This window comes from Ciconia boyciana, chromosome 1 (assembly GCF_034638445.1).
Source record: "Ciconia boyciana chromosome 1, ASM3463844v1, whole genome shotgun sequence".
Lineage (NCBI taxonomy): Eukaryota > Metazoa > Chordata > Aves > Ciconiiformes > Ciconiidae > Ciconia > Ciconia boyciana.
The window spans coordinates 207,659,726-207,679,820 of NC_132934.1; the positions used below are offsets into that span (position 1 = coordinate 207,659,726).

The 20,095-nt window shown below is 45.1% G+C and overlaps 1 protein-coding gene across 2 annotated transcripts in view; it reads left to right on the forward strand.

The window, feature by feature from the left end:
- The first annotated feature begins 12,261 nt into the window (after window positions 1–12,261).
- MTMR2 (myotubularin related protein 2) overlaps window positions 12,262–20,095 on the forward strand; it is a 64,638-nt gene continuing 56,804 nt past the window's right edge. Inside the window, exon 1 of one of the 2 annotated variants that reach the window (XM_072850674.1) lies at window positions 12,262–12,461. In XM_072850674.1, the coding sequence (XP_072706775.1) occupies window positions 12,379–12,461 (83 nt within the window). In that variant the 5' untranslated portion in view covers window positions 12,262–12,378. The remainder of the gene's footprint in view (window positions 12,462–20,095) is intronic. The other variant, XM_072850675.1, reaches the window with a different exon arrangement.

Sequence of the window (20,095 nt, forward strand, 5' to 3'; positions counted from 1 at the left end):
TAATATGAGGATGGACTGTCTGAGGAGGGTATGGGGTCTGAAGGTCCTCAAGACCTGGTTAGGCATCTGTCAGAAATGATACTGGTATGGTTCATCTGCCTTCAGCCAGTGGAATAGACTAAATGTCTTCGTGGGTCCTCACAGGAAGACAGAAAATCTATGGAAAACAAGCAGAAAGTTTTCATGTTGAGGAAGAAAAGGAAAATAATCAGTAAATACAGTTTTGCAGGGCTTAAGTCAATGAATACTCACCAATTCACATGAACACCACCCACCCCTACTCCCCCATCCTGTAATGCCACTATTTGAATGACTCTCTGCTCCCTTACCATAAAAACACGGCAGGAGGCCTGAGAGAGTTGGATTTGTCCCAACTGTCTTGCCTGCCCCTTCAGTCTTTTTCCTGGGGGGGGGAAGTTAAGGAAATCTTCCATTTGAGCCCCTTTCCTGAAGAAAAAGGTTTTTATTCTATGCTTGTCCTTTTGTGTTAAAGTTACTAAGGCAGGCTGGCTAATCGCTGGAATGATCAGAAGGTCCCAGAGATACCTGAACCCAGCTCGGAGCATGTCTAAGTTGATGTCTTTGTTCACTTCACAAAACCAAACAGGAGTAGCTTGTGTGAGGATTAGATATCTGCAATTCAATCCAGATGATCGCTTTATTATGGAAAAACATCCCTCTCCATACCACCCAGAAAGACAGCCACCACTGGATGAAGTATCGTGGGCTCCTGTTCCGCCCCAGTTGAAGCTGCAGGCTTTAAAGGCAGAGTTAGCAGAAGACGTACAGCTGCTACAGGAGACAGGCTTAACAGTGTGTGAACACCATGTGCTTGTAAGGATATTTAAAGGATTAGGGGAGAATTAGATGTTTGTCTATCTTTGTTGTTCAGTACGGCTTCAAAGCTGGAAGATGATATTAAAGAAGATATTTCCCCTTTTTAAATACCGGAAGGGGACTCCTAAAACAATAGCTGGAAAATGCAGGCATGACCTAACAGATTTATGCACAAAGATGCTGGATTATTCTTATCAGATGGGTGAAGAACATGCTATTCTGAAGGATAAAATGGTGATATAAAGTTCACAATTTAAAATATCAGTGAATTATCCCCAGCATGGACAAAAAAGCCAGCTCAAAATTCCTCTCCGGGAAACAGAAGGCAAGCATCCTGGCTGGTGGTTTCAATTTATCCCGCTACGCTGGGTTGTGGGTCAATTGGCCAGTCGCAGAGCGACACTTCCCGTGGCCTCTCCCAGGAGCGGTTCTCTGGGGGAGGATGGGGTGGGCAGCCAGGGGTGGTCACCACTTCGGCTGCTGCTGCTAAATCTGCCTCGTACCTAGGATCAGAGCCCTTAAGTTCCCAAACAGGGAACTTCCTCTATAACCTTGTAGGAAAAAGCAAATCTGAGACACAAACACTGTTGGTGAGATTCTCAGGTCAGCGGGTGCTTTCTGGGAGGAAGGCTTAGATAAGGAGTCAAGTAAATTCAGTGCCTTAGCTTGCAAGGGGAGGAATGGAGAGTCTCTAAAGGAAAAGAGACATCTTTCTCAGAGAGATTATGACATTAAATCAGATTTTTCCTGAACTGAGAAACTTGCAGCTCCAGGAACAGGGCTAATGTGGTCTTAAGATACCTTGGCATGTTCCTGATCCCGAACTATTCTGCATAGCTTAGATGACTTTGGGGACATTGCCTAAGTTGTGGCACACAGCCCACAGCAACTGCCCTCTGGACACCAGAGCTTTGCCTGGGGCAGCCGCTCTGCTCCGCGCTGTGGCTGCGCTCTTGCTCTGGGCCTTTCTGTCTGCAGCAGCATCTTCTCAAAATACCAGGTCCAGTGCTTCTGAAAGCATCTTTAGAAGGCAGACCGATGGCTGTTTTCTGCATGAGGGAACATCTCTTCCAGCTGCATTTGGGGCTTTTATGGATTCTTCTTCACTGCTCTTCTTTTATTCATTATAGAAGGGGTAGCACAAAGGTGAAAACCTCGCTCATTGTATCTTTCCCCTCTCCTGCTCCAGCCTATCTCTCTGAAAGATGTTATCACTGAAACAGTTAATTTGGACTAGTAGCAATTGATATCATCCTTAGAGAATAAAGGAAAATTCTTTGTAACAGCAAATACTCATTCTGAGCAAACACAGCCCTGATTTCCTAAGCTGCCCACCACCTAACACAGCTGCATTACTTGTGACTTCACAGGCCCCACAGTGAAGCAAATAACTTTATTCATCTTCACTGTTGCCACAGTATGAATTTGAAATGCGTTCAGTTTTGTGTTAGGTTTAGTCAGAGTGGGAATGTGCTCTATAGAGTATTATCCAAGCATTTTTACAATGGGCACTCAGCTAACAGATATTCAGGTTATTGAGCAACATATTCATACAGTCAAAGGCTTTAAACCTTGTCCATGAAGAAATGTTTGAACAGAACAAGGACATGTCTCTCCTTTCCTTCTTTTCCTTTCTAAAACTGAATTAATATCTCTTACTGGGGACGCCAGTCCATCCTACATTAACGTTACTTAACCCTTGCCTTTACAGAGGATTCTTGTGACCCTTCTCTGGAAAGGGATCACTCCTCCATTTTTTGGAAGCAGGTATTCGTACTCGGCACAGGGAATGCCCTCGGGGTAAAGAAGTATCTTTGCCCTGGGAAATTCCACTCTGCTTTGGTTGAGACATTTAATGTTAAACCTCTGTTATTTCACTTCTCAGTTTCCTTAGGCTGGAAAGCATGTTGGCAACGCTCCAGCACGACTGAAGCATCCGAGGGAGCTGTGAGGCACACGCTGATGGTTCAAGCCAGGGCTCATTCTGAATTCCTGCTGGCTTCAGGCACTGCCAACCTCACAAGCACCTCTGCTCTCTGCAGTCGCTTTTGTAGCAGAGTTGGCCAAAGCAAACGTGTCTCAGCCAAAGCATCAGCCTCCAATCCGTCTCCACTCACGAACCACCCGAGCTCGTCTATCAGCGTGCTGAGGATGGGCTGAACCTGTTGGCAGAGCAGCGGCAGATATTGCCTGGAGACACTGCTGAGCGGCCAGAGCAGCTGCAGCTGGGAGATGGTGGAGGACTGTGCTTCACGTCACAGTCCCATCACACCATCCTGCGGCTCCCATGGTGGACGGAGGGGTGCCATCCCCCGGCAGGAAAAAAAAAGAAAGGTTGCCTTAGGCTTCTTTCTTCTCCCTCCACAGTAGTGCCAACAGACCCAGCACTAAAACTTACTTCTCATCCTTCCCCTTCCTTGTCAGGGACAGGAATGCCCCAGTTGAGAAATGAGGGCTATCATCTTCCTTCATAAACTCCCCAACAGTAGCATATGTCCCCCTCAATGTCTCCAAATAATTGCAGGGAGATGAGGCCCTGGCCTTTCAAGGGCAGGAAAGAGGATACTGGATTGTACTCCTCCTCCTTATCTTTTGAGCCAAACACATGAGACAGCAATCCTTTTCAAACATCCCAGGCCCAAACCACACAGACATGCACAGAGGAATGAGGGTATCAGTCAGGGCCATCAAAATCTCTGAGTTACAGTACTCAGAGATTAGAAAGAGCACATCACCTACAGTGAGTGACTCAGGGGTCACTCACTGTAGGTGATAGTAAGGTAACTTAGTACACTCACATAAGATAATTAATGCTTAGTTTTGGCCTTCACGAATTGCAGGAGTTGATATATCAGCACTGCATCAGAGTCTTGCTATGCAGCGTAGAAGCAGTTGACATCCAAATTCTGGAATATGGCCAGAAATGGCGTATTTGGAGTTGCTTGTGACCTGAATTCAGCCACACTTATGTGCAGGCATTAAACTGATTTTTAATTACACAGTCCCATTATGCTTTTTGTCCTGAACCTTCACTGCATCCAGCACAGAGATGGGATGTCTGAGTAGGATCCGTTCAGGTTATATAGGGAAACTTAAACCAGACATTTCCTAACTTTTGGTACACATGGCATTGCAGCCTAAATATTTCTTTCATGCATTAATTTGATGAATACAACATAGATTTGATTACAAAACAAGTGGCAGGATAGGCACAAGCTGGCTGCTACTTCCATGACCTAAAACTAGCTTCAAGAGGAGGGAAGTGGTCTTCATGTCTATGAGAACGGTAACAGTAACCGGTCCTTTCAGCTCATGCCAAAGTTTTAGAGTCTGAGATGGCTTGTAGGACACTGCACGCTGCTGTAGTTGTGCAGTTCCCTGACCAGCCACTCGCTACCGCCTTTTTGGGAGAAGCACACTCTCCCCTTTCCAGCTGTCTGGTACTCCTAGAAACATTGACCAGTGTCCCCATACTGGGTGGGTAATGGCCTTGGAGGCAATGAGAAAAAACTCCCTTGGTAGGTCCACATTGCTAAATAAAAATCAGTCAGGGAGAGATGCTGACCATGAAGCCCGGAGGAGCAAATTGGCTTCTGCTCACACTAGAACCAGCTCCTTCTGGAGCAGTCTGGGCACATCCACACTATATTGAGCCTGGGTCTCCTCTGGCCCCAATACAGCACTAAGACATCATTTTTATTTTGGAGGCTATTTCAAATCAGCATCTCTGCTACAAAGGGAGACTGTGACGGATGCGCTCGACCCCTTAACCAAACTAGCGGTAGTCTGGTACAGGCTCCAAAGGAGGTAGTGGCCTGAGCTGTAGCCAGGCCAAGAACTCCTCTAGTTTTGACCTGTTCTCCGAAAACCCACAAATGGGCAGAGTGACACAGTAAACGTCAATACATATGAGTTTGGAACACCAATCATGTGCTTAACGCATAAATAACAGGTGGCTTTTCCAAGACTCATTTATCAAGGAACAAAGAAAGTTGTGGGTACAAGGAGAATCATGCATACCTTTCCATCGCCTGTGATTTGACTATGAGCCAACCACTTTCTCCCATAAATATGACAGACAAAGTGATCCTTCTTTGAGCTCTCCCTGCTAGGCAGCGTGGCTGCATGGCGGTGATCTCCCCTTGAGCTGGGACACCTCTCAAGGTTGCTCCTCGAGGAACAGAGACCTTTTACCAACAACAGATCTGTGGTAAGCGACCAATATTGCGCATAACCTTGTAGTATGGTAACTTTGATTTTGTCTTGGTACCTTTGATTGCATGCTGAATTGATAAATTTTGCATATATAATCCCTTAGACATAAACCATTGTCCAAGTCTGAGACTAAGATTGGACCTAGCCGCACCTAAGCTCCATCAGGAGTTCAGAAAGCAAGGGGGTCTGCTCTGAACCTCGTCACTCAACGGGAGGGTCCTCCATACCCTTTTGTATCCCCAGTCTGTCTGTGAATCATTCTAACTCGAGCGTAACCTGATTTTCCTTTGTATGTTTCTTCCGTGCAGTAACTGAGTGAACCTTGCCATTGAACTTTGCTAAGTCACGCTTTTACAACATCATATTAAAACCACTTTTGCTAATACCTTTGATGGTGATTTTCTAAGCAATCTAAATCACTCATTCACGACAGAGACCCACCAGGCAGGTATTTTCATGGCAGGAAAGGATGACTATGCCTTGCACATCTGGAGGTGCGGCAGGAGAGCACAGGGCTGTTTGAGAAGGCACAGCTTGCTGTCACTGTGCCAGAGTCTGCGTAGGGTGCAGGGAGCCCAACCTGATGCAGTCCCATCCCACACCACCTTTTGAGAGCCATCACTGGGGCAAGCTCCATCTTGAAGATCGTTTGCCCAGTGGTAAATCTGAAAAGGTAATGTGAGTGTCTTGAAGGCAGCAGACTGAAGCAGTCTCCCCACCCAGATGGTAAGCTAAAAATTAAGTAGTGCGATTAATCAAAGCTCCAGCACTTAAATTTGCTCCTTGTGCCTCTTATTTGGCATTACTGACAACCCTGTGATCTGCCATCTGCAAATTATAGTACCATTGGAAATGGCAGTAAGCTTCCTCCGTCATTGTATTCAGGGGCTTAATGTGTCTTCAGTAGCTTCCTGAATGTTTTCCACAGCTCACCCACTGCAGATAGGTTACTTACACAGAGCAGATAATCAAACATCTCTCAAATACTTCATTTTTATTGCACTCACTGTTAAGCCTGCAACTCCCCAGCCCTTTCATCACTAGAGCTGAACACCCTATTGCTTCTAAAAGAAAGTCAGATAACTGTATGAGCCTTCCATGTGGAAATTTGAGACATCGAGGTAAATAAAAGGGAAACCAAAAGGAGTTAATTCCTACTGTATTTTATATTCTAGATGTGTCCTTCTCATTTTTAATATCATCTCCAGATCTTACCATCATCATTTTATTGTGTTTTATTAAAACACTACCACAAATGCACATCTTCCTTAATAGGAAAAGAAGCATAAATGAGATAAAATCAAGTATTCTTAACCATTTCCCTAATTGTAGCTATTAAATACACCAGCTATAGATTAAGATCTCACTTTGAGAAGTCTGTCTGCACATACACAATATAAAGACAGTACTATTTCAGACAATGTAGACATAAAATTACCTGTATTTAAAATGACTGTTTGTTTGAAAACTAGCGTATAAATCAGGACTGTAAAATAAAGATTTGAAATCCAAGAGGTACAGAGACTTTTACCCTGCATATGAACACCTATCCCCATCTTAATGAGACTACCCAGTGCAAGTGCCTCAGAAAAGAGACCTCCGAAAATCACCCTCCTAATGGCTGACAATAGCAAAATCAATTCTCGCCCCAATGTCCTTCCTTCCTGCCTGATCACCCTACAAGTTCTGGAAATACATTTATTTCCAGCAGCGATGGTTTAACAAGCACCAGAACTTTCAAATTTACCTCCTGTGAGTAATTCTTACTTCATATTTGCCAGACTGGAGACCATTACACAGATGGCAAGGAGCTGCTCAAGTGTTGCAGTCCAAACCTGTAGACAGCCAGACAGCTGCTGTGATGTATTTAGTCCTTCAGGAGGAAAGATACTATACTGTTTTATTTGAAGTGACACTAAAAATTGATCTTCTAAAACTACAATATGTTTTGCAGCATGTAATGGAAGTCCTGCCCCTAGAGCCCAAGGAATGGAGCACACAGCAGGTGAGGCAGCCGCGTGCTCTCCAGAACAGGGTGCCTGCACCTTCAGACTTCACAGTCTGCTACAGCACTAACGTACTTACCTTGTCAGCCTTGGACTGCACTGGCATCATTGCTTAGCTATAAGCAAATGCATGCTACAGTACATCGCAATAAATCAGTATCTGCAGAGGCCATTAAAAATTAAAAGCATAAGGCAATTAGAAGCTGGGTGAAATGCCTGACTCCAGGCAGTGGTCTGTACACACTGAGCAGACACTGGGATGGATCCTGACGTACTTATTAGCCTGTCTGATATTTAATGCCTCACTGCTCTGCAAACAGCCATGAACTGCTGGTGGGAGTAAGGACAAGAAAGCACTACCTAGGCAGAGCAGCAAGCAGAATAAATATTCAGCCCATCAGAAGTGCTCTGTAAACAGGTAGCAAGCTATAGCATGCAGGATTAGGTCCAGGTTGAGTCCAGAGCTCCACATCTGCAACACCTTGCACCAATATGTGCATGACTGCATAAAAAAACCCCTACTCAAGTGGCAAAAAAAAGTGTCAGAGGCCCCTTGATCATTAACTTCTGCTTCTTCCAGACACGTGGGGGGTGCAAGGCAAAAGCACTGTCAGGGTGCCATCACAGCCAGTAAAGAACCACATCATGGGTGAGCTAAGGTGACCACTCTGATCAGGTTAACCTCATGTACAGTAATCTGGGACACACAGTGACAATTTAAGTGTAGCTGTAAGTCCCCCTCTTGGTTTTGACTAGTTTCCCGATTTGACGGCACAGGCATCATGCATCAGCAGGACTGAATCCATGCATGTGCCCCATGACCATCTTGTAACAGATGTTCTTGCAACCACGAGCAGCTCTAGCTCCAAATCACAGCCACAGCATGTTGTTCTTCATCAGCCTCTCTGCATGTGCCAAAGCTCTCGCTGTTTCTGACCTCATACTTTATCAGCTGATGGAGCTTGACAAAAGGAACACATGCCACCTCCAGTGTGATTTGATGATCATACATCACAGTGGGATCTCGCCAGTGACAATCCACCCTTCCCAAGGCGCTGAGAATCTTTTATTGGCTGCCCACTGCCCTTAAGCTGTACATCAAGGAGACAAGAAAACGTAATAAATCTGAGAACCATTTTAGTGAATCAAAGGGAGAGACGAGGGTGTCTCTGGTTGTGTGGTTTTCAGAACAATTATGGGACTGAGTCATGCTGCAAATTTGTTGGACTCACTGATGTGGACTACTAGAGAGGAAGGCACAGTGTGTGAAGCTGCCATTGCCATGAATTATTTAATGCATTGGCTAACAGGGCACAGGCAGGGATACAGGAATGTATGAGTATAGTGGGGAAAATATGGGAGATCCATAGAGCTCCAGCAAGGAGAGCTAGTTTTAGGATGCATATGATTTTAATGTTGGGGCTGGAGTGAAGGGACTAGGTGACCATTTTCAGAAGGGATTAGGGCTCTTGCTCCCCTGTTATTTGTAGGCCTTTCAAATAACCATGCTGGGTTGCGTGATGGGGAAGACGGGGAGGGAGGGGAATGTCTGATGAGTTGTACCATGTAAGGGAAGGTTATGACAAAGACTGCATCAGGGGAGCACGCTTTCTTAGACAGAATCATTTGAGCACACGGTCCTGCATCACGGTCCACTCTTTGACAACTGTAGAAGCATGATTCCTCCTCTGCTCTGACATCTGATGCTCCAGGTACATTTAATCAAGGAGTCACAGACCACAACCAAACATCCCCACAAGACCCCTACGAGCAGATTGTGCCAGGATGCCTGGGACGTGTGACTGTCCCTAGCTTTGGGGAGCACTGTGCTCACACCGTGAGACACGTCAGGCCTGTCTTTGGCTGTGCAGCAGCAAAGCCGGGGAGTTCCAGGGATGGGAACATCTGGATTTGTAACATCTGGCACATTCATCTATCATATACCAGATGTATGGACTACACATACACACAGCTAGAAAGCCGCTTACTCAACAGACACAGTTTAAATACAGTGGACACAAATACTACCTCCCTTTCACGCTGAAGGACTGAGGCAAAAGTTTTACTTCCCCTCACTTAATCATGTTTTATACGGTACATAAAATTATCCTCTTTGTGCTGTATTTGCCAAAGCTTTGACAGCCTCTAAACACCTAAGAAAGCCAGACTGTATTTTACACTTCTTCTGTACTATAAACAAAAGTTATAACCACGTACAATTTCAGAAAGTATCGGAGGATGTCTGCTTGTCCTTTACTTGGAAATAATCTTTCACACCTTTGATTCAAGAAACTTCCTTGTCATTCTCTCTTTCGCAATATCATTTACCTCAGCTGTATCAGCCACATGGCATTAAAGATGAACACAGATAACTTTATTACTTATCCATGACATTAATTTTCTTTTACTGTTTCCTGTGTCCAAATCACAAAATGGCAGAACATTCCCTCATAAAAAAACCCCAAATGATGATACTTGTAAGATAATGGTGAGGGATGTGGCAAGCAAAAGTAGGTTAACAGACTGAACTACGCTTATTTGCATCAGTTATAAAACAGTTTTGTGAATTGTCCTTAACTGGTTTTGGTTATGTCAGGGCCTTTATTTAATTCTCCATCACTTGTAAGAGCCCTGAGGTAACTCACTTCACAGACAGAAAATTCTGACTGACTTTGAAAATGTGGTATTGTTGAGCAAAAAGACTCACTGAGCACACTGCTAGCTTCTTTCAGCAGCAGGAGAGATCCAGGAGGTGATTAGCTTTGTTCTCATTTACAAAGGACCAGTGGGAATTTCTAAAGGGTTTCACAGGCCCTGGGGATAAGGCCAAGAACAAAACAGGGCAGTGAAAAGCAAATAGAGCACTTCTTCAATAAACTACTTAGAGATGCCACATCAATAGCAAATTAGGAAGAAAGGAAGGCACTCTAATACTTTCACATAGCAAAGGAGGTTTATATATTGTTTTTATTCCTACTTGACTTTTTTTAAACAACTGCACCGCTATCAAACTACGCTTTAGCAGAGGGAAGAGGTAATACCAACTCGCCACAAGGCTATAAGCCTGATAAGATTTGAAAGGGAGACATGCACTGCCCTGTGCTAGTTCCACAATGCTGACCTCTCCCAAGGGTTACGACCGTCAGGAGCTCGGTCCTCAGAAAGGCTGGGAAAAGAGCGCACCAGTGGGAAAAGGCTACCAGGAGCTGCGTGACTGCTTACCAAAGATGCAAAACTACTGCTGCCACAGCACCCCCTGTCCGCTTGTCTCCGAAGAGGACACGGTCTGCTCGCCCAGATGTAGGTGGGGATGGAAAGCTAAACAGAAGCCGGGGGGGGGAAACAGTATCTCATTAGTATCATTTTCCATTAATAGATGGTACTTCTGAAAAGTTTCTTGCCCCTAACTACTGAAAAAAAAATAATCAACATTTAAAAAAATTTTACAGCTGGAACAAAATCAGCACAGGTCTATCGATCTTCTCATTTTAATAATGTCGAAGCATTTTGTTTGGATTTTAACACTGCAATAAAACACTAGCAATTAGCTTATTTTTTAAACAAAAATCTCACTTCTAACCAGAAAACAGAGTTTTCATTTTAGAAAAGCCTCCACAAACTCCATTTTCTAGGCTGACCCTGCCGCACCAAACTCATTTGCCAATTTATAAACTTCTTGTTCAGAAGATTAAGTAAAAAATACGGGAAAAAAAACCTGCTTCAACAAAGCTGTGTTTTCAAGTTTAAACCAGCTTCAGAACCATCCCACATCAAGCTTGTTCAACAGCAGCTGATAGACACTAAAGGAAAGAGCAACGGAGGCAATTTCATTGTGCAGTCTCAGGCAGGGCTATTGCAACCCTGCTTCAGCATCCCGCTCGTCTTCACGGGCTTCTGCATGATTTAAACTGCTCTAGAGTTACACTCCAATGACAGGAACAAAATGGGAAACAACAGAAAGAGATACATCAACTAATTTACTCCTTGGAGCACAAAAAGGGATGATGTTTCAGTAACCATGTTACAGCCACAGAGTATTCAGATGTTTAGAGGATACAGGGTTTATGCTGTTTTGAGGTAGTGTTTCAAACGGGGAGGTCCATTTGGACTGATCATGCTCCTGACATCGGGCGCTCTCTTTACCAAGCAGGCCTTACTAGAAACCCACCTGCCTACTAACGTGTCCCCAGCGTTTCAGTTTCTTTGCCTTGTGGGATTTTTGCCAAAACAGCTGTGCATTTGGAAGACACCTTCATGCTGGGTATGGGAGGCTTAAGATGCAATTCCCCAGTCTTTGTCAGCAATGCCAAGAGCTTTTCTCTTGCTCACCGAATTGTTCCAAGGAACTGAATGTACCATGCCTCTTCCTGCAGAACATTCGATACCGAGCTGTGACTGCAAAGCTTCCCGGGCACGAATCGTCACGTATGCACACGAGCTGCCAGTCAGCGAACCTCTCTCCCTGCAAGCACAGAGGATCCGTGCCGGCACCCTGCAGACTCGCGTGATTTTGACCTGCCATGTTCCACAGCTCCTGCCCCATCCAGCTGAGGGATAAACTCAAAGGGGATTCTTGAGCAGGTATGGGCAATTAAAAATTTCAGGAGCACAACTGTTTTTTATTACGGGTACACAAGCCGGCACAAAAGGGGGTTTCAGCAGAGCCTTTAGCAGGCTAGCCTAACACAAGTACGAAGATGACTTCAAGGGGGATCCTAGAGAGAGGCCATTCCCTTGCTCTTAGGAGTGACCACCGTGCCCCGGGGAAGGAACCCCGGAGCTGCCGCCTTCCCTCGGTTTTCAAGAGGCCAAAAAGGGAGATCCTGGTCAATTCTGTACCCGCATGAACAAACACCTCCAGTCGCTGGCTGGCTCCCCCTGTCTCTCACCCCCTTCTCGCCCCCGAGGCTGGAGAGACGGAGCCCTCGGACCCCGGCCACGCTGCGGGAAGGGAGGCGGGGGTGTGCCGAGGGGAGGCCGGGTACAGCCCCCTTCCCCTCCCTCAGGCGGCCGAGCTCGGCGGCCCGGCCCCCTCCACCCCGTCCCTCAGCCCGGCGAAGGGAAGGGGCCGCACGGCACCCCCGCCCCTCTCCCTGGCTGCCGGGACTACGGCGAAGGCAGCCCGGGGCGGCACTACCACCGCCGCCGCTCCTTCCCCCGCAGCCCCGCGGCGGCGGGCTCGGCCCCCTGCCGCCGCCCCGCCTCAGCCCGCCCTCCCCGCGCGGCACGCCGGGCCAACATGGCCGCTTCCCGCCCCGCCGGGCGCCCGCCGCTCGGCTGACAGACAGTCGCCCGTCCCGGGGCCGCCCCACCGCCCGGCATGGAGGAGAGCTCCAGCTGCGAGAGCCTCGGCGCCGGGCGGGCGGCGGCGGCGCGGCCGCCCAGCGGCGACTCCCTCTCCAGGTAACGGCCGCCGCGCCATCGCCCTCCGCCGCCGCCGCCGCCCGCGGGGGGCCGGGCCGGGCCGGGCCGCCGTTGCCGCTCTGCCGCGGGGCTCGGCAGTTTGAGGGGCCCCTCGTCAGTCAAGAGCCATCGCGGGGCGTGGGGGGAGAGGAAGAGGGCGAAGAGGGGTTGGCAAGGAGATGGAAACTGAGGGGATGGAGCTGGTGCCATTTTCTCCCTCCGTGGGCAGGAGGCTCTGGCGTCCCCCCGCCGGCGGGGTGCCCCTGCGGGGTGTCCTTGTGGGGTGTCCCGGCGCTTGGGGTGGCCTCGGGGTGACGGTGCACGCTGGCAGGCGTGGGCACCGCTCAACTGCGGGCAAGCCGGTTTCTTTGACAGGCGTTTAGTCAGAAAAGGAAGTGCCACCCCCACCCGCCTTTCGATGAAAGCTCTGTAAATAACCAAAGCTGTGCTACCTGTCCTTGGTACATGCAGTGAATGGATTTAGGAAATCAATATTACAGGTGAGCTTTTGCTGGAAGGGCAGGAAGGGCACTAGGTGCGTTAGCCACCTGCCTGGATGCTGCTGTTCCCAAGCTAGGCCTTATCCTGTGCTTTTTCAGTAACGAATTTCCTCGGGTGTGTTGAGTGTTTGTGGTTTTGTCCTCACGGCTTTTTCTGAGAGCTTGACTTTGCGGTCTGAATGACTTTTAATGCCATATGGGTGATCTCCAAAGTCTTTAAGCCACAGAAGCTGAAAGGATACTTTCCTGTTTCTCCCACCCTCTGCAGGCTATCGGTGAAGTTTGAATTTTGTGACTTGAAAGCACGTCTCACCTGGGGTGTGCGTTTGATGCAGGAGAGTGTGACAGGGTAGCAAGGGAGGGTGTTGGCTGATGGATGGGGTGGTGGCACAGGAGGCCCTGGGTTTCATGGTAGGGCCTGGGAGGCAGGATGACCTGGTGGCTGAAGGTCATTCTGTCCCATTCTGGCTGCCCTCGCCATGCCCAGGTTGTAGGATCACACGGTAACTCAGGCTGAAGGTATCTCAGCATCCCTCAGTCCAGGCTCACAGCAGGGACAGCTCTGAGATCAGCAGTCCTAGCTCACAGCAGGGACAGCTCTGGGATCAGATCCGGCTGCTTGTGACTTTTACCCAGTCTGGTCTTGAAAACCTACAAGATGGAGACTGCACAACCTCTCTGGGCAGCCCATTGCCATCTCCAGGATGCCTTCCACATAAGCACTGAGGCTGTTTTTCGGTCCCCCGAAGCAGTCTCTGCTGCAGGCTCCTCCAGGCGCTCCTCACAGGCAGGTGCTCCAGCCCCACCATCCTGGTGGTGCTTCCCTGAACTCCCTCTAGGTCATCAATGTCTTGTCTGCACTGGGGGCCTAAAAACTGGATGCAATATTCCAGAAGCACTCTAATGAGTGCCAAGTAGAGGGGCATCCTTCCCTGGATCTCCTGGCTCTGCCTCTGTTCTTAAAGCCCAGGATGCTGATGGCCTCATTGCTGCCAGCATCTCTGTAATCCCATGCTTGTTTTTTCCCTAGCAGGACCCTCAAGGCCTTTTGCACAGAGCTGCTCCCCAGACAGGCAGTGCCCAGTTTGCACTCAGGTTTCTTCCTTCTTGAGTGCCTCATGCCTCCTCATCCTCACTTCACCCTCCTTAATCAAATTGTTCTGTTCTCTGCTCTCTGTATCATTTTCCTTGTGCAGTTTACCCGTGCCCTGCCAGATGCCTACAAGCCTCTTTCCACCTTACCTCACTGACCCAATATACTCTTCTTTTTCCCTCTGCATCAACTCGGGCAACTTGGACCAATCTGGAGGTCAGTCACTGTGAGAGAGACAGGCCTACGGACACAAAAGAGAGCTTAACTCAGAAGAGCCAATGGCTACAAGGAAACTCCTGTTCAGCCTCTCAGCAGCGTGCCCTGCACAGATGGAACCATTGGGAAATCGAGATGATAAATCTGTTTCTGTTGAGCGTGCACAAGGCTATATCCTCCAAGCCCTGAGAAGGCCCAGACTTGAACAGATTTCTTGGGATATAAAAAAGCTTTCAGAATTTCAAATCTCTGCTCCAACATCTAGAACTCGTAGAAGAAAGCTAGCCAATTTTTTTTTTATTTATTCCAAACAAAATATATTTTTCTCTAGCCGGGTGTTGGAAATAGATAAATATTTTTCATCTGCAGTTATTAATAAAACCCCCTCATCTTGAGTTGGTGTATGTTGTGAAACTTTTAATGGTTAAGATTAGGGCAAAATTATAAGAAAGTAAAATAAGGTTCTTGTAATGAGAGATGCCTAGTGACCTTCAGAATGTTTATTACCAGCTTGCCCTGCAAATCTAGTGATAGTTATGCACAAATAAATAATCTATGAATTGGACTGTAGATCCATTTTCAGCATTTTTTTTTTATTTTTTTTTTTATTAAAGCTGCACTGCAGTCTGATTTTATGCATCAGAATAATCCCTCTGAAGCTAATGGGGCTATGCATTGAAACATACTTATTTTCATCTCTGTGATTGTGGTGTAATAGCTAGACCAACTTTGAATTGTTAACCTATGACTATAGAGATGTGGCATATTTTGACTAAATGATTTTGTTTAAAAAGAAAAAGTTAGCTTTCGGGATGATGTGAGGAGCACAATGAATCACAAGGATGCTGTCATCAGTTTTTATAATCTGTTTTATTTAAAAGGAACAACCACAAAAAAATGAGTAGAAAGTCACTCATCCCAGACTCACAGTTACCTAGCAATGTGAAGCCCTATTGAGTTGTAGTTGACTGAATTGTTTTATGCAAGATTTAGAAGACTTGGAAAGGTGCTAGTATTAAATATATACAGCAGTGCATTATTTGGATTCCCTCAGCTCCAGCTCGGAAGTGTTGTATTTCTAGAGATACTTGAGATCTAACTCCTCAAGAAGACATGATTGATAGAGTTTACTTGTACGTAAGGTTGCTCACATGAATAAGTGCCTTAAAGAACGTATATATGTTTATTTTCTTTCAATAATGCACATGAGATATGGCAATAATGGCATTTGACAGTGAAAGTTGCTTTGATATTTTAACAGACCCTAGTAATGTGCAGTACCTGTGGTCCCTGGGTAGGATATAGGAATAACTAAACAAATGTTACCTACTTTCTGTCCCAACTAGAAAAATGTTTGAAAAACTCTTTATGAGACTCACAGTATATCTCTTTGTACATGGTAAAAAATCCCCAGCTCTATGTGGGAATACTGAGTTAGCTTCATATGAGCAGGTCACAGCTAATTAGCTCAGCTGCCCTCATAGTTGTGCTGAAACAGCTGTTCTGCTTTTCAAGTCTAAGCTGTCTCACCCAGTGCTAGGTTTGAGTGGCACAGCCCTGGGTTCTGCAGCTCTCTGTGGTTTCCAAAGGTCAATATTTAGGATGGACTTTCCCCTTGCATCCTGTTCTCATGGAAGACAGATGACCATGAGCCAACTACTCATAAGGAGCTGTGGTGGTATTTAACTAGCAGCTTGCAAGGAGCGCTTGTGTGTCTGCAGTGTCAGGCCAGGAACAACCCGTGAGACAGAAAAAGGAGTGAGGTAAAATGCTGATTCTAATGTTTGATGAGCTACAGTACAGTTACATCCAGAAAAGCAAGCTTTGCTTAGTGTTATGGACTGCTTTTATCTCTATAAAATGGCCTGGGGATCCTGGCTGAGTGAGTGATAAACACATTTCAGCTGTGCTAGTTAATCAGACTTCTTCAAAGACCACTTTTAAAATGGATTTGTAGGTAGAGTTGTGGGTGGTTTGGGTTTTTTTGTTTTTTTTTTTTTTTAAATTTGAAGTTGCATATGGACCCTCTGACCTTTGGAATTCAAAGTAATGGCCAACAAAATTCTACCATAATCTTTCCTTTTGTGAAAGGAAAGCCAGATAGAGCCATGTATGACTTTAGCAGAACACATGACTTTAGGAAAAAGGTGATGTCAAACTTCAGATATTTACTTTTCATTAAAAGCGATTACGCATTTTGTTCATGCAGTCTGTGTGATTATGTGCCGTAGTTTCTGAATGAATGTATATCTCTCTGTATTCCTCTGAAATGTTATCTGAAAAAGCGTATTACAGTCCAGTCTGAACAGCAGTCCAATAAGATATCTAAGAGGCTTTCTGTTAGATCTGCTGAAGGTAAATTTGTATTGCCTGTGCAAAAGTGTGGAGGTGATTGTACTGTAAAGAAACTGCTGTAGAAGATGTCAGTGGTATTTCAACCTCAGTATAAAATGAGAGGAAGAGATAAGGCAGTGGGCAGATGTTTCCTGCCAACATGACTGTGGCAATGTTTGATGTTACCACTTTCTGGTTGCTTGTTACCACCTCTCTACTGGTGGTTATAATCCACAGAGGTCTGCAGACACAGTGGATCATATGCGTTGCACTTTTACTGAAGCATATGAGAATAATCATGCTCCTTGTCTTTATGTTTGCAGGGATAACTCTGAAAACATAAACTCTGTAAATCAGTGCAGCAAGGTCTGTTGAAGCAATAGCTCCATGAGGTATGAACTCCCCCCTTCGTCTCAAATAAGGTCCTGTCAATACCTGGTCTGATTTAAGGCTACATTGAAGGAATTCTTTCCTCACGGGCGAGAGTGATGCTGGAAGGAGTTTGGTCTGTAAGCTGTTGGCTGAGGAGGGCTCGCTAGCACCACATTGCTACCAGATGTATGAGCTTTGCTGATTGAGTTGTTTTGTGATGAGTCATTGGAACTAGAGTTTGAAAGGGAAGATTTTTGCCAGTTCTGGTGTTCAGTGAAATGTGAGTAGCTGTCATTTTCCTCATGGGCTTTGAGAGCACTTCTTGCATTTGATTTCTTATATGTGTGAAGCAGGATTTCTCAAGAGTCGTTACCGTTAAAGACAAGTATGTTGCTGGCTGAGTGTTGATAATGAACTGCTTTTTGCCTCTGAGAAATTTAGCACTATGCCTAGAACCAATTAGCAACTCTGGATGGGCTTATTATCATTAATTTTAATATATAAGTGATAATTTATAACACTTATTTGCAACTGAAGTCCATTCTGAGATAGTTTTTTTTTTTGTGTACTGTATATTGTAAAGATAAAGAGCAGTTTTGCCTGCATATATGTTTTGCAAAGTGAGGAGAATATTTTATTAGAGTCTGAGGATTTGGGGCAGAAAATAATGAAAATAACATTCAGTCAAAAAGACTTTAGAGCTTTTAATTTATGCAGTGCACTTGTGAAGAGAAACCATTACCTTTGAAGTACTCAGAAATTGTTTTTATTAGCAATCTTTGGCATGCATGTTTCTGCTCCTGCATTCAGCAGACATCATTGCTACTTCTCTTGGAGCGCGAGACCGTCAGTCTTAGAATTTTTCCTCTGTCAGGCACATGCACATCTCTTTGTCCAGGCTCTGACCATTCAATAAAAATGTATGTTTTTGTTTGAGTATATTTTCCATTTGAGAATATAAAATACCATTGACACTCACCTGTTTCTTGTATTGTAATTAATGTTATATTGCTGTTTAAAGGCTTCACAGGAATTTGGGGTGCCATGATTCTAGCTGTTATACAGATACAGAAGGCGATGATTTCTACATTGAAGAGCCAGGGACCAACTATTTAAATGTGCCTAAGCCAGGACTACTCTGTTTTTACTGATGCCTGGACGAGTAATTTTACTAAGCTCTTGGATGTGCAGTTGAGTGCTGAGACTCCTTGCTGAGAGATTGGGCAAAGAGCGAGAAAGTCCAAGGATGAGATGAAAAACTGCTGTGAGAGATGAGGCAATATCTGACAGCTGGTGAGGAGTAAAGCTAGGCTCAGAACATGACTCTCTTGAGTCCCATCAAGCACTGCCTTTTCTGAAGAGAGGTGGTAATGTTATGTTGACTAACAGTCTGTTTGCTAGACAGTTTTGAGTTGTACACGTAGTTCCTTAACTACAGGCTATTTACAACAGAGGAGCAATTACAGAACCTGAATTTTAAGATTGAGGATGACCTGATGATGTCAAATTACACAATTCCTACCTGTTACGTGATCGTACTCCTGCTATGACTTCAGTTATAGGTTAACACCTGTCTCAAACATATTTTGTTATCTATTTCTGAGGTTTTATTGTCTCCCTTCCTTTGCTAAGTCTTTTATAGCTCATGTGCAAAGGCAAGAACTGCATTTGGAAAGTTCATAACACCTCTTGAATGGCTCAGCAGAATCAATAGTCCACAGCTTCTTTTTCATTAATCTTTTCCTGATGACCTGCTTTACTGTTACTGGTTTTTCAGTGCTGAGGGTATCGGGTAGCGTAAAAAGAGACCTGATCCATACACCAAAGGGCTTACGTTACCAGAAAGCTTAGCTGAGGAAAAAAACAGCAAGCATGTATTAGAAATGCATCGGAAACCTTCCAGAGGTCACTCTGATAAGGTGTTATATACAAGGTGTAGTTGTAAAACAGGACATGAAAAAAGTGATCTTGTTATTTGTCCCTGGGAAGCCCATTCCACCATGAAGAAGAGAGTGTCAGGAAGGTAATGAAGTGCTTGGTTTGTAGAGGTGTTTGGGATAACCCCGGGAAGTGAGAATACAGAAGAGACACTGTCACAGTAATTACCGGTCTTCATTTTTAACTAAAAAACATCTGGCTCTTTTATAGCCCCAGTAACTGGGAGCTAATTGAAGAAAAAATCAGTAAAAAGCAACAACAAAAAAATCAGTGGAACTTTTCAAGTATTTGTTTTTCCTTTTCCTACCATCTGTAGTTTCTTTTGCTAGACAGTATTCTCACTCAGTAGTTTTCCAGTGATTTCAAGGTAGCTCTTTTCCTTGCTTCTCTCTTGCCTCTCTGCTCTGCGAATTCTTTTCCATTGCTTTCTAAACCCTGATATATTTGATTAAGAGAAAGTGTTAACAGTTTTCTAGTCCGTAACCCCTTCAAGGTGATGTTCTAGTCATTTTGTTAGCTCTCTACAAATGCTCCCGCTTTACAGATCTGGCCTTTCTGTAGTCTTCTGGCCATGGCTCCAGAATCATTAATGTTAGGTCACCCCATTGTTCAAATTTGATCTGGGTCAGGTGTGGGTATGTGATCATATTTCTGCTGAACTAGTTAGAAAAACATGAGTTTATGGGTTTTTTTTTTCTTTGTTCCGGGAAGACAGGCAACACCTGTTTAGAATAAAACAACATTTTTATCTGGATTTATTTACTGTGATGTAAAGAGACTACATGCCCATACAAAGTGTTACACTCAAAATCTTGTTCACAGGCAAAAAGGCAGCACATCTTTATATAGCAAAGAATTTATTGTTAGTGTAACTGAAATTTTGAAAGTCTAATCATTATTAGTCCAGATGCAATTATTACAGAAAAAGGAAGAAGAATAATGCAGTTAAAACAGTCATACATATAGTTCTTAGTTTCTACCCCTCTTCCTGGTGTTACGCTCACCCCTCTCCTGCTCCTCTGGGTCCCAAGGTTGCTGGTTTTATTCTGGTGGTGGTGGGTGTTACAGCAAGTCATCAGCATCTGGAGTCCTTTGCTGGGAGAAGTATGAGGTTCATGTTGATGGTTTCTTCTTTCCTTACTGTAGGATCCACCTGGGATAATTTTAGTATGTTCGGTAAA